General features: G+C 41.0%; 1 protein-coding gene across 1 annotated transcript in view; it reads left to right on the forward strand.

The window, feature by feature from the left end:
* The first annotated feature begins 3,980 nt into the window (after positions 1–3,980).
* Positions 3,981–14,894, forward strand: part of LOC141270811 (uncharacterized) — a 40,895-nt gene continuing 29,981 nt past the window's right edge. Inside the window, exon 1 of the mRNA XM_073680917.1 lies at positions 3,981–4,225. Coding sequence (XP_073537018.1) covers positions 3,981–4,225 — 245 coding nt within the window. The remainder of the gene's footprint in view (positions 4,226–14,894) is intronic.

The following is a 14,894-nucleotide window of genomic DNA, read 5'->3' on the forward strand; positions in this document are numbered from 1 at the left end:
AAAACTAAAATGGGCTATACTTCCTTAATGGACAGTCCTAAGTAGCCGGTTCTGGTGTCATTGGATCCAGATGGGCCCCTGCTACGTGTGGAGACCAAGCAGAGGGGCCCTAGGGGCTCCTGCAAGGCTGTGCCGTGTATCTCCCTTTCCCTACGTGCTGGACTGTGCTGAAAGCCGGGGTGAGATTCACCCAGTTCGTGTGTTTCCAAAAATCTATTTAGTGTATCACTGGGATGTATTGTCTTCCCGTAATCCCATGTCAATCATTGTGCCCTGTTTGGTGGGGGATTATAGAGATCTTCAATGTAGAGTGTATTTGGACACTTCTGTAGCAAGAAGAAGGGAGGAGGCCGAGAGTCTGAGTGACATCCATCACCGCAGCTGTGAGCTGCCACAGGAAGGCCCCCTGTGGTTTCCAAGCCTTGTGGCATGTTCTTTGTATCAGACAATTATAACAATTATAATTCAACACCGAGTTATGGGTACGGAAAGTATTCAGACCCCTTTTAATTTTTCACTCCTTGTTTCTTTGCAGCCATTTGGTAAATTCTAAAAAGTTCATTTTTTGTTCTCATTAAAGTACACTCTGCACCCTGTAAGGAAGCGCTATTCATCACGCTGAGGGGTACTCGCTTCACTGGGTCAATTAAAGCACACATGCAACGTTTTCCGGTAATTCACAGTCCAGCAGTTTAAACCGCTCATAACATAGTCCATCTCAGTGGCTCGCAGGAATGTTACACATGTATCCTAGAGCCTTTTCAGTGGCAGTAATGCCTGCCTGGCTTCAAATACAGACTTCAGCAAGGTACAGCATCAATATTCACTTAAAGCGCCGGTTTACCTTTGCCGGGTCTCAGCTGCTTCTATCAGCTCGGTTCTGCCACAGCTGTGGCTTTAAGGCTCCCCAGACGTAGTTTCCAGGCCACGTGCCTTCCAAGGCTACTGGTATCCTAGACACAGAGATCCAGACACAGAGATCCAGCCTCTGCCTTCCAGGCTAATGGAGTCCCAAACACAGGGACCAAGCCTCTTGCCTTCCAAGGCTACTGGTATCCTAGACACAGGGATCCAGCCTTTGCTTTCCAGACCTCTTTCTCTCTATTTCAAAATCCACCAGGATTTATATATCCTTTTGTGCACACAGGACCTGTGATGATGTCACAATCATGTGATCAGTCACCTGAGGGGGAGGTAAATGGTCAGTCAGAACACACCCCCTGGACATTTTAGCAATGCAGCAAGCTGCTGCATTACAACCCCATCTTGACTGGAAAAAAACAGAAATGTAGACATTTTTGCAAATTTATTAAAAAAGAAAAACTGAAATATCACATGGTCATAAGTATTCAGATCCTTTGCTGAGTATTGAGTAGAAGCACCCTTTTGAGCTAGTACAGCCATGAGTCTTCTTGGGAATGATGCAACAAGGTTTTCACACCTGGATTTGGGGATCCTCTGCCATCCTTCCTTGCAGATTCTCTCCAGTTCCATCAGGTTGGATGGTGAACATTGGTAGACAGCCATTTTCAGGTCTCTCCAGAGATGCTCAAATGGGTTTAGGTTAGGGCTCTGGCTGGGCCAGTAAAGAATGGTCACAGAGTTGTTCTGAAGCCACTCCTTTGTTATTTTAGCTGTGTGCTTAGGGTCATTGTCTTGTTGGAAGGTGAACCTTCAGCCAAGTCTGAAGTCCAGAGCACTCTGGAAGAGGTTTTCATCCAGGATATCTCTGTACTTGGCCGCATTCATGTTTCCTTCAATTGCAACCAGTCGTCCTGTCCCTGCAGCTGAAAAACACCCCCATAGCATGATGCTGCCACCACCATGTTTCACTGTTGGGATTGTATTGTGCAGGTGATGAGCAGTGCCTGGTTGTATTGTTCTCACCAGCTGTGTGTAATCTGTCTGATCAATCAGAGTGGTTGCGGCGCATGCGTCAGTTACATAGGTGCCCTCTGAACAAAAGGGACTTCCGGACTCACTGCGCCTGACACGCATGCGATGGAACGCATGCCGTGTCTATTGCGCAGGACCGGAAATCAAACGTGCCCGTTCACGTGCACATGCGCATTCTCTGTTGGAAATCCCCATGTGGTGGTGGCGGAGTTTAGAGGGGGTGTGCCAAGGCACTGGAGTTATATACAAAACATCTAAACCCATTTAAGTCCATAAACATTCTTTGCAATAACATAGTATATGTTTTTATAATAATTTTAGTTGAGAGATGTCTGTAGTGATTGGTATACATTTTTGATTGAAGAATATTATCAGTGTTTTTGTAATAATTTCAATTAAAAAAATATCTAAAAATATTAATTAATGAATATTATCAGTGATTGGATTGTGTGAATTTGGTGTAATCAAAAATGTGTGAATGAGTGTAAACAATGTAAATAATAAGATAGTGAATGGTATGAATTGTATAGTGGAAATAAGTGAAGTGCCAGAATAAAAAATGTCAGAACAAAAATTATAGGAGGTGTATAATGTAATAATGGTAAAATATTGTGCAGACAAATATATTTATAAAAACTATACACATGTGATAGGATGTAGGGTGTATTTCATACCACAATGTGTCCTGCAAAAATATTTTGCAGTTCACATGAATACACCCCACATCCTAGAAAATGTAGTTGTAATTGGGATCTGACTGTGATTTTGAAAGAAATTTTTTTAACAAACTATTGGAAATAAAAATGAATACATTTTAAACAATTTCATTTATATCTTCCTTTAAAACTAGGCTGATTTAGCCTGAGTTTATTTGTTGATGTTGTTTTCTAAACTGGAAGTTGCAAGCTACTGACCCCCCTATTTTTTTGACATATTAATCATTTACTGTTTTTTGAACAGATGGTCATATAATAGAAATGGATCTCAAAGCCAGGGAGACAGCCTGGAGATCTAAAGCATTGGACATGTTTAAACAGGGCTTTCCAGGTGCTCCACAGGATGTAGTAAGAGAAAACAGGGATTTAATGTTTCAATATAAAACGGCTATCCAGAGGAAACTTAAAATATGGTGGAATAGGATTACTTTGGAAAATTACTGTGAACAAAAAATCATTCCCAGGGGATTAAGAGTACAGGTGTACCCATCATTTGATCTGGAAGAGACGGAATTAATTAATAGGTGGAAGGTTGCAGCCACCAATTGCTCCATGGAATTCTTAAAAATCATCATTGAAAAAAATACTTTGTCTCTGAGTATAATTGACAAAAAAATTGAGGATCTAAAAAAAGAACTTTATAAGGAGAGACTCGAAATATATCTAAAAAGCATTGAAGGTGATATCAACAAATGGGAAACAGATATTTGTAAAGTGAAACATAAAAAATACCTACATGATGTACAGGATTATGAAAATAATAAGGTCTTTAAATGGCAGCTACCAAAGAAACGAAGTCAAAACCAACTAAATACAACAGTTTCCTCTAATCATGAACCATCATGCTCTGAAAGCAGTGCTTCATGTAGTGAAAGTGAAGATGCAGTTGAACACACTAGACCAAATACTAGACTACACCAAAAGAGATATCATGAAATGTTTACCAAGAAATTCAACAAGAGACAGAATGACCGCCTGAAAGGTAGTTAACTTATCTGATCACATATTAAGAGACACAGGTGAAAGTTTTGGAAAAAGGTTTAACCTTCTCCCTATCCTCTCACTTAGATCAGTTCACAGTGGTGAAGGACTTGCACCTTTGCTAGAAAAATCATCTTACAAAAACTACACTTTAGACCAGACTTGGACATACTTTTTCCCACTGAGTTGGAAAAAAGGGCCTTAAAAGATCTGGTAGACCAGGAAGCAGAAAATGAACAAATTGATGGAGGTAAGTTTCCTGTTCACTTAATCAAAAAATCTAAAACCTTCCCATCATTATCTACTTGCTCAGCAGTAGACATTTTTTCTAAAATGGTAACAACAGAAATTGCAACACTTCCTCACAGTGCTAGAGGTAGATCGAATATGAGCAAGGAGGAGAGGGTGGCGCTTGAACATCTTAAAAACTTGCCTAATGTAGTCATAAAACCTGCTGATAAAGGCGGTAACCTGGTTATTTGGCCAAATGATCTATATGAAAAACAAGCCGCCAAGATATTAGAGTTCCCTGGTTGTTATCAGAAATTGACATTTAATCCATTAACTCAATTTCAGTCTCAACTGATTGAAATATTAGAAAAAGCATTTGAGGACAATGTAATTCCTAGAAGGTTGGTAGACTTGATAAAAAAGGTGCGACCAAGACTACCAACCTTTTATTTATTATCAAAATTACACAAGGATCAACTAGATCCTCCTGGGAGACCCATTATCTCTGGAAATGGTAGTCTGTGCAAAAGCATATGCACCATAATAGACTTCTATTTGCAACCTTTGGTACTTACCCTACCATCTTACATTAGGGATTCAACGGATGCATTGAGAAGACTAGACTCATTACAATTGGAGGCTGGATCTGTAATGGTAACTACTGATGTGGAAGCGTTATATTCATCAATTAAACACAAGGATGGACTAAAAGCAGTATCCCCTTTTCTTGAGGAGAGCAATCTGGACAAGTCAATGGCCACTCTAATTCTAACCTTATTATGTTTTGTACTGGAGCACAATGTTTTTGTTTTCAATAAAAAAAGTCTACTTACAAAAACAAGGAACTGCGATGGGGGCCTCGTGTGCCCCTGCATACGCAAACCTATTTTTGGGGGCGAGGGAAAAATATATCTTCCAAAGTGAGGAAATCGATGACATCCACCTCGTTCAAGGGTGGATGAGGTTCATCGATGATATTTGGTTTATTTGGGAAGGACCAACAAAGCAACTAAGTAGATTCATGGATCAGCTGAACAAGAATAATCTTAATATTAAGCTCACCTACCAATATGGAAAAGCAGTGGATTTTCTAGATCTGCATATCACCACTACTCCTAGTGGTTACATCATGACTGATATGTATAGAAAATCCACAGCTACAAATGCATTACTACATGGAACTTCTTCCTACCTCCCTTCTACAATCAAGGGAATCCCCATGGGACAATTTTTGAGATTGAAAATGATATGTACCAGTAATGAATCATTTCAGCAACAAGCCCAAGACCTTACGAGACGTTTTAAGGACCGGGGCTACAGCAACAGAAACATTAAAACTGGATTTAAAAGAGCTGTGAATACCAGCAGAGAACAACTGTTATATGGCAAGAAAAAAAAAAAAAGTGATGATAAGGAATGCTCTATAAGATTTATATCTAATTACAATGATCAGTGGCCAGAGCTTACCGGAATTATCAGGAAACATTGGAATTTGTTATTAACCCCTTAAGCCCCGCGGGTGGTTTGCATGTTAATGACCGGGCCAATTTTTACAATTCTGACCACTGTCATTTTATGAGGTAATTACTCTCGAACGCTTCAACGGATCCCCCTGATTCTGAGATTGTTTTTTCGTGACATATTGTACTTCATGATTGTGGAAAAATTTCTTCGATATCACTTGCGTTTATTTGTGAAAAAAACGGAAATTTGGCGAAAATTTTGAAAATTTTGCAATTTTCAAAATTTGAATTTTTAAGCCCTGAAATCAGAGCGATATGTCACACAAAAGAGTTAATAAATAACATTTCCCACATGTCTACTTTACATCAGCACAATTTTGGAACCAAAATTTTTTTTTGTTAGGGAGCTATAAGGGTTAAAAGTTGACCAGCGATTTCTCATTTTTCCAACAAAATTTACAAAACCATTTTTTTAGGGACCACATCACATTTGAAGTCACTTTGAGAGGTCTTTATGACAGAAAATACCCAAAAGTGACACCATTCTAAAAACTGCACCCCTCAAGGTGCTCAAAACCACATTCAAGAACTTTATTAACCCTTCAGGTGCTTCACAGGAATTTTTTGAATGTGGAAGAAAAAAATGAACATTTAACTTTTTTCACAAAAATGTTAATTTAGACCCAATTTTTTTTATTTTCACAGGGGTAACAAGAAAAAATGGACCCCAAAATTTGTTGTGCAATTTCCCCTGGGCACGCAGATACCCAATATTTGGGGAAAAAATACTGTTTGCGCGCACGGCAGGGCTCGGAAGGGAAGGAGCGCTATTTGACTTTTTGATTGTAAAATTTGCTTGAATAATTAGCGGACGCCATGTTGTGTTTGGAGAGCCCATGTGTGCCCAAACTTTGGAGCTCCCCCACAAGTGACCCCATTTTGGAAACTAGACCCCCCAAGGCACCTTTCTAGATGCATAGTGAGCACTTGGAACCCCCAGGTGCTTCACAAATTGATTCGTAACAATGAAAAAGTGAAAAAAAAAACACTTTTTCATTTTTATGAATCAATTTGTGAAGCACCTGAGTGTTCCAAGTGCTCACAATGCATCTAGATAGGTGCCTTGGGGGGTCTAGTTTCCAAAATGGGGTCACTTGTGGGGGAGCTCCAATGTTTGGGCACACAGCGGCTCTCCAAACGCAACATGGTGTCGCTAACAATTTGAGCCGATTTTCCGTTAAATTTGTTAGAGGACACCATGTTGCATTTAGAGAGTCCCTGTGTGCCCAAACATTGGAGCTCCCCCACAAGTGACCCCATTTTGGAAACTAGACCCCCCAAGGCACCTATCTAGATGCATAGTGAGCACTTGGAACCCCCAGGTGCTTCACAAATTGATTCGTAACAATGAAAAAGTGAAAAAAAAAACACTTTTTCATTTGTATGAATCAATTTATGAAGCACCTGAGGGTTCCAAGTGCTCACTATGCATCTAGATAGGTGCCTTGGGTGGTCTAGTTTCCAAAATGGGGTCACTTGTGGGGGAGCTCCAATATTTGGGCACACAGCGGCTCTCTAAATGCAACATGGTGTCCGCTAACAAATTTAACGCAAAATTGGCTCAAATTGTTAGCGACACCATGTTGCGTTTGGAGAGCTGCTGTGTGCCCAAACATTGGAGCTCCCCCACAAGTGACCCCATTTTGGAAACTAGACCCCCCAAGGCACCTATCTAGATGCATAGTGAGCACTTGGAACCCCCAGGTGCTTCACAAATTGATTCGTAACAATGAAAAAGTGAAAAAAAAAACACTTTTTCATTTTTATGAATCAATTTGTGAAGCACCTGGGGGTTCCAACTGCTCACTATGCATCTAGATAGGTGCCTTGGGGGGTCTAGTTTCCAAAATGGGGTCACTTGTGGGAGAGCTCCAATGTTTGGGCACACAGGGACTCTCTAAATGCAACATGGTATCCGCTAACAAATTGAATGGAAAATCGGCTCAAATTGTTAGCGGACACCACATTGCGTTTGGAGAGCTTCTCTGTGCCCAAACTTTGGAGCTCCCCCACAAGTGACCCCATTTTGGAAACTAGACCCCCCAAGGCACCTTTCTAGATGCATAGTGAGCACTTGGAACCCCCAGGTGCTTCACAAATTGATTCGTAACAATGAAAAAGTGAAAAAAAAAAACACTTTTTCATTTTTATGAATCAATTTGTGAAGCACCTGGGGGTTCCAACTGCTCACTATGCATCTAGATAGGTGCCTTGGGGGGTCTAGTTTCCAAAATGGGGTCACTTGTGGGAGAGCTCCAATGTTTGGGCACACAGGGACTCTCTAAATGCAACATGGTATCCGCTAACAAATTGAATGGAAAATCGGCTCAAATTGTTAGCGGACGCCACATTGCGTTTGGAGAGCCCCTCTGTGCCCAAACTTTGGAGCTCCCCCACAAGTGACCCCATTTTGGAAACTAGACCCCCCAAGGCACCTTTCTAGATGCATAGTGAGCACTTGGATCCCCCAGGTGCTTCACAAATTGATTCGTAATAATGAAAAAGTGAAAAAAAAAACACTTTTTCATTTTTACGAATTAATTTGTGAAGCACCTAGGGGTTCCAAGTGCTCACTATGCATCTAGATAGGTGCCTTGGGGGGTCTAGTTTCCAAAATGGGGTCACTTGTGGAGGAGCTCCAATGTTTGGGCACACAGGGACTCTCCAAATGCAACATGATATCCGCTAACAATTTGAGCCGACAATTTGTTAGCGGATATCATGTTGCATTTGGAGAGTCCCTGTGTGCCCAAACATTGGAGCTCCCCCACAAGTGACCCCATTTTGGAAACTAGACCCCCCAAGGCACCTATCTAGATTCATAGTGAGCACTTGGAACCCCAGGTGCTTCACAAATTGATTCATAAAAATGAAAAAGTGTTTTTTTTTTCACTTTTTCATTTTTACGAATCAATTTGTGAAGCACCTGGGGGTTCCAAGTGCTCACTATGCATCTAGAAAGGTGCCTTGGGGGGTCTAGTTTCCAAAATGGGGTCACTTGTGGGGGAGCTCCAAAGTTTGGGCACAGAGGGGCTCTCCAAACGCAATGTGGTGTCCGCTAACAATTTGAGCCGATTTTCCATTCAATTTGTTAGCGGATACCATGTTGCATTTAGAGAGTCCCTGTGTGCCCAAACATTGGAGCTCCCCCACAAGTGACCCCATTTTGGAAACTAGACCCCCCAAGGCACCTATCTAGATTCATAGTGAGCACTTGGAACCCCAGGTGCTTCACAAATTGATTCATAAAAATGAAAAAGTGTTTTATTTTCACTTTTTCATTTTTACGAATCAATTTGTGAAGCACCTGGGGGTTCTAAGTGCTCACTATGCATCTAGATAGGTGCCTTGGGGGGTCTAGTTTCCAAAATGGGGTCACTTGTGGGGGAGCTCCAATGTTTAGACACACAGGGGCTCTCCAAACGCAACATGGCGTCCGCTAACAATTTGAGCCGATTTTCCATTCAATTTGTTAGCGGACACCATGTCGCGTTTGGAGAGCCCGTGATGTGCCTAAACAGTGGAGCTCCCCCACAAGTGTCCCCATTTTGGAAACTATACCCCTCAAAGATTTTATTAAGGTGTATAGTGAACATTTTGAACCCAGAGGTACGGCACATTATTTGTTTACATTAGGTCATCATATTGAATAAGTTTTCATTATTCTTGAGCGCAAGTGCTCGCTACTTGAGTTTGCTCAAGTGCTCGAGTGACATGCTCGAGTCCCTGCTCCGCATGTTTCACGGTTATTAGACACCCAAAAAAAAACATGCGGGGATCGCTCGTGCATGGCAGGCAATCCCCATAAAGTTTTTTGGCCGCGAAGCATATGGGGCAGAGACTCGAGCATGTCACTCAAATACCCACGATACTAAATGCATACCAGAGCACCCGATGCAAACTCAAGTAGCGAGCACTTGCTCTCAACACTAGTCGCCATATCGTCATCTTTTTTTCTTACTTTTGAAAAAAATCCCAACCCCAGCCCTAACCCTAGCACAACCCTAGCCCCAGCACAACCCTAGCCCCAGCACAACCCTAGCCCCAGCACAACCCTAGCCCCAGCACAACCCTAGCCCCAGCACAACCCTAGCCCCAAACCCAGCCCTAACCCTAGCCCAATCCTAACTCAAGAGTTTATTTTTGACGCCGTTCCTTGTGCGGTATAAGTGATTAGACGACTTTATTCTTCGGGTCGGTGTGATTACAGCAATGCCAGAATCATATGGGGTTTTTATGACTGACAGCTGTCACACACTAAAAGACGCATTTTTTGTAAAATCTAGTTTTTGCATCGCCATATTTTGAGAGCTATAATTTTTCCAGATTTTGGCAGACAGTCATGTGACGGCTCGTTTTTTGCGGGATGACTTGACGTTGTTATTGGTGCCATTTTCAGGCACGTGACATTTTTTGATCGCTTTCTATTCCGATTTTTGGGAGGCAGAATAAACAAAAACCAACAATTCAGGAATTGTTTTTTTTTTTTTTTTTTATTCTGTTCCGCGTGTGGTAAAATTGATGAGGCAGCTTTACTCTTCGGGTCAGTACGTTTACAGCGGTACCACATTTGTATCATTTTTCTATGTTTTGGCGCTTATACACAATAAAAGCTATTTTATAGAAAAAAATATTTTTTAGTATTGCTTTATTCTGAGAGCTATAACTTTTTTATTTTTCGGCTGATGGAGCTATATGGCGGCTTGTTTTTTGCGGGACGAGATGACGTTTTCAGCGGTATCATTTTTATTTATATGCGTCTTTTTGATCGCGTGTTATTCCACTTTTTGTTTGGCGGTATGGTGATAAAGCATTGTTTTTTGCTTGTTTTTTTTTTTTTTTTTTTTACCGTGTTCACTGAAGGGGTTAACTAGTGGGACAGTTTTATAGGTCAGGTTGTTCCGGACGCGGCGATACCAAATATGTGTACTTTTATTGTTTTTTTTTTATTTTTTTTATAATAATATTTATTGATGGGTACATTATATTTTTATTTTTGGTGTATTATTTTTTTTATTTTTTTATAATATTTTTGCACATTTTTTTTTTTTTTTTTTTCCACTTTCACACAGTTTATACACTTTATTACTTTGTCCCACTCTGGGACTTTCACTTTTTTTTTCTGATCGCCTGCATGGCACAGGAATGGAGCACCATCCCTATGCCATGCAAGCTGTCAGAAATGCACAGTGTGAAGATTGCTTGGAGATGCACTGCGCATGTCCAAGCAATCTTCCTGCTCTCTGGTGACCCGGATGTTGTCATGACGACATCGGGTCGTCATGGCAACACCCGGGAAGCCTTTGCAGACTGCGCTGGAAGCCGGAAGAGGAGGTGAGTATCGCCGATCACCTCCCCTTGCCCCCGCAATGCCGCGATCGACTTCGATCGACTTCGATCGCAGCATCGCGGGGGTTAATGTGCTGGGAGCGGTGCGTGACCGCTCCCTGCACATAGTACCGGGTGTCAGCTGTGACAATCAGCTGACACCCGGCGGCGATCGCGCCCGCACAGCCTGTGTGCGGGCGCGATCGCGATGACGTACTAATACGGGTCTGGCTCTTAAGTCCCAGGGCACAGACGCGTATTAGTACGTCAGATGTTATTAAGGGGTTAACAGATCCAACATTACAAAAAATTCTACCTCAAAACCCCATAATGGTTGCCAAACGATCAAGAAATCTGAGGGATTCTTTAGTACAGTACACAGTCACTATGAAACAAGATCACATCTACAAATGGCAGATAAATCCAAATTTGGCTTTTCTACATGTGGAAAATGTAAGGCCTGCAAAAATCTGACAAAAGGAAAACACTTCAGAAATTATAACCACAGTAAAATATTTGAAATTAGAAAAACTCTCTCTTGAAATTCTAAAGGACTGTTTGAGTTTGGAGTGACGTATGCACTGTAGAGAGACCTCAGGAAATGACAGTCATGAAGTTTGAACCATACTTTGTGAGGACCTCTTAACAACAAAAGAGAAAATAAAGAGAAGAAAAGAGATAAGAAGACTGATAACTATGGACTTCCTTGGCCCGGTTACTATATTATTATTATTGTTGTTGAGCCCTTTTTCTTCTCCCACCCCCCCCTTTTTTCTTTTTTTGGGGGGAAAAATGATAATCTTCCATACAATTGTCATATATTATCGCATATGTCTTTCACTGCTCTTCCAGATTCATTTCACATTGTATTTTCGTATTTAATGTATACATATGTTTAATATTTCACGTTTATTCATTCACCTTTTAATCATCAAACGCCACACACCCTGCAATGGATATTCTATTGCAGGGTACTTAATGCACTTTTTTTTCTTCCATAACTTACATTTTCTAGGATGTGGGGTGTATTCATGTGAACTGCAAAATATTTTTGCAGGACACATTGTGGTATGAAATACACCCTACATCCTATCACATGTGTATAGTTTTTATATATATATATTTTTCTGCACAATATTTTACCATTATTACATTATACATCTCATATAATTTTTGTTCTGACATTTTTTATTCTGGCACTTCACTTATTTCCACTATACAATTCATACTATTCACTATTTTATTATTTACATTGTTTACACTCATTCACACATTTTTGATTACACCAAATTCACACAATCCAATCACTGATAATATTCATTAATTAATATTTTTAGATATTTTTTTAATTACAATTATTGCAAAAACACTGATAATATTCTTCAATCAAAAATGTATACCAATCAATCACTACAGACATCTCTCAACTAAAATTATTATAAAAACATATACTATGTTATTGCAAAGAATGTTTATGGACTTAGATGGGTTTAGATGTTTTGTATATAACTCCGGTGCCTTGGCTCGCCCACTGTAAACTCCGCCACCACCATATGGGGATTTCCAACAGAGAGTGCGCATGCGCGCGTAAACGGGCCCGTTTGACTTCCGGTTCTCCGCAATAGACACGGCATGCGTTCCATCGCAAGCGTGTCAGGCGCAGTGAGTCCGGAAGTCCCTTTTGTTCAGAGGGCACCTATGTAACTGACGCATGCGCCGCAACCACTCTGATTGATCAGACAGATTACACACAGCTGGTGAGAACAATATAAAAACGGTATATTGTGAACATTAACTAACGCCCCCTATTGAAGAAGCCCAAGGCGAAACGGCGTCGTTGGGGTAGATCTTAGTCTCATCCGCAGGAGCTATACATTGAGCCATGTAAGTACTCTCATTTGAATCACTTGTCTGCTACATGCGAAGTCTAATTGATTTTGCCTCTGTAAGCACAGCACCTTAACTATGAGATGAATTAATCGCTGCTAGTCTTATTCCCCCATTTTTTGACATTGCTTTGTCTGGAAAACTCCTTAATCATGAAATTAATTAATTGCTATCAGTTATATTCCCCCTTTTTTTATATTATTTGGTCTGGAAAATACTAAAAAGAACCAAGCATTTATATACTTGTATACATCTATATCTAGTTAAACTTTATTATAGAGGAAAAAAAAAAAAACTCTTTGCACTTTATACTTTTTTGAATTTTTGAGTAAGGGGATTTAATTCATATTTAGAAAAAAGTATATCTTTTTCAGCACTTTATGATTAGGGGATGAGTGCAATAGAAATGGAGTAAAAGCATTTTTTGACATAAATTATTTAAAGAGATAACGTACTATAATAATAGAAGCTTGTAATTGGGATCTGACTGTGATTTTGAAAGTACCTGTGTTTTATATATATACAGTACAGACCAAAAGTTTGGACACACTTTCTCATTTAAAGATTTTTCTGTATTTTCATGACTATGAAAATTGTACATTCACACTGAAGGCATCAAAACTATGAATAACACATGTGGAATTATATACTTAACAAAAAAGTGTGAAACAGCTGAAAATATGTCTTATATTCTAGGTTCTTCAAAGTAGCCACCTTTTGCTTTGATAACAAAGTTCCTAAAGTTGACGAGTCTGTCATCCGATCATCCAAAAGATTGTCCCTACCCCTGGAAGATTCGGGCAGTCTAAAGGATGCTTTGAATAAGAAGGCAGATTCCTTCCTGCGTCACACCTGGTCACACCGCTAGGTCACTTATGGTGTGGCTTCAGCAATTAGGAGACCAGCTCAAGGATAAAAAGATGTCCAGAGATAAAATCCTCTCCAATCTGCCTTTGCTACAAGCAGCATCTGCTTTGTTGGCCGACTCCTCAGCGGATTCAGTTAAACTCGCTGCCAGGTCGGCGAATTTGTCTAATGCTGCCAGACGAGCCCTGTGGCTCATGGGTTGCCCAGGAGACCTACAATCTAAGCATAAGCTTTGTTCTCTTCCTTATGATGGTAAACTTTTGTTTGGCCAAAAACTGGACGAGCTTTTGGAGAAGCCTGGCGACAAAGAGAGGTTTCCCAGGGTTCACGGGGTAAACAAAAAGGTTCTATTTTCGGAGGAAGAGGTTTAACCGGGGTCGCCCTCCGGGAGAAAGGAAAAGATGGGAGCCCGGATCTAAAAAGGACTCTGGTTACATGTTTGGAGGACCATCCTCCAGTTCCAAGAAATCTCCCCAATGACGCGAGGCTAGAGGTCGGGGGAAGGCTTTCCCATTTTATCCCAGCTTGGGAAGCCATCACTTCAAATCCCTGGGTGTTAAGTATCATAAAGAACGGCCTAAAGATACGCTTCTGTCAGGTCCCTCACCGAACCTTCATGATCACCTCCAGGAGGAAGTCCAGGGAGGAGCAGATGGCTCTAGAATCAGAGGTATTAGACTTAGTCAACAAGCAGGTCCTTCACGAAGTTCCAGTTTCACAATGGGGACGGGGATTTTATTCCCCCCTGTTTGTGATAAAAAAAACAAATGGGTCCTTAAGGACCATTATCAACCTCAAAAGTCTAAATCAGCTGATAATCAACCAGACTTTCAAGATGGAATCAGTGAACTCTGCAGTGAAACTCTTACACCACAATTGTTTCATGGCAGTCATCGACCTAAAAGATGCCTACTATCATGTCCCAATCCATCCAGACTACCGGAAGCACCTAAGGGTAGCCCTGTTCATCCAAGGACAATTAAGACATTTCCAATTCACTGCCCTACCTTTTGGACTCTCGATAGCACCGAGAGTATTTACAAAGGTTATAGCGGAGGTGACAGCTTTTCTCCGAATCTAGAGCATGGTGATTGTTCCCTATCTGGATGACTTTCTGATAAAAGGGAAATCGGAGGACCACTGTTCCTCTCAACTTTTAGAGGTCAGGACAGCTTTACATCACCTGGGGTGGTTAATAAATATTCAAAAATCAAAGCTATCCCACTCAAGGACTCAGATCTTTCTGGGCTTGACCCTAGATTCCCAACGCCAATCCTATTTCCTCCCGGAAGACAAGGTTTGCAAAATAGTCAGCCTGGTCTCAAGGGCCATAAGGTCTCCCGTGATGTCCTTGAGAGAAGCAATGTCCCTACTAGGCTCCATGACTTCCTGTCTTCCGGCAGTCAAATGGGCCCAGAGTCATATGAGGCTTCTTCAGTGGGAGGTCCTGTCAGCACAGAAATCC

The sequence above is a fragment of the Phyllobates terribilis genome, unplaced genomic scaffold, assembly GCF_046119375.1.
Source record: "Phyllobates terribilis strain yellow unplaced genomic scaffold, ASM4611937v1 Scaffold_5__5_contigs__length_657084704, whole genome shotgun sequence".
In the NCBI taxonomy this organism is placed as follows: Eukaryota; Metazoa; Chordata; class Amphibia; order Anura; family Dendrobatidae; genus Phyllobates; species Phyllobates terribilis.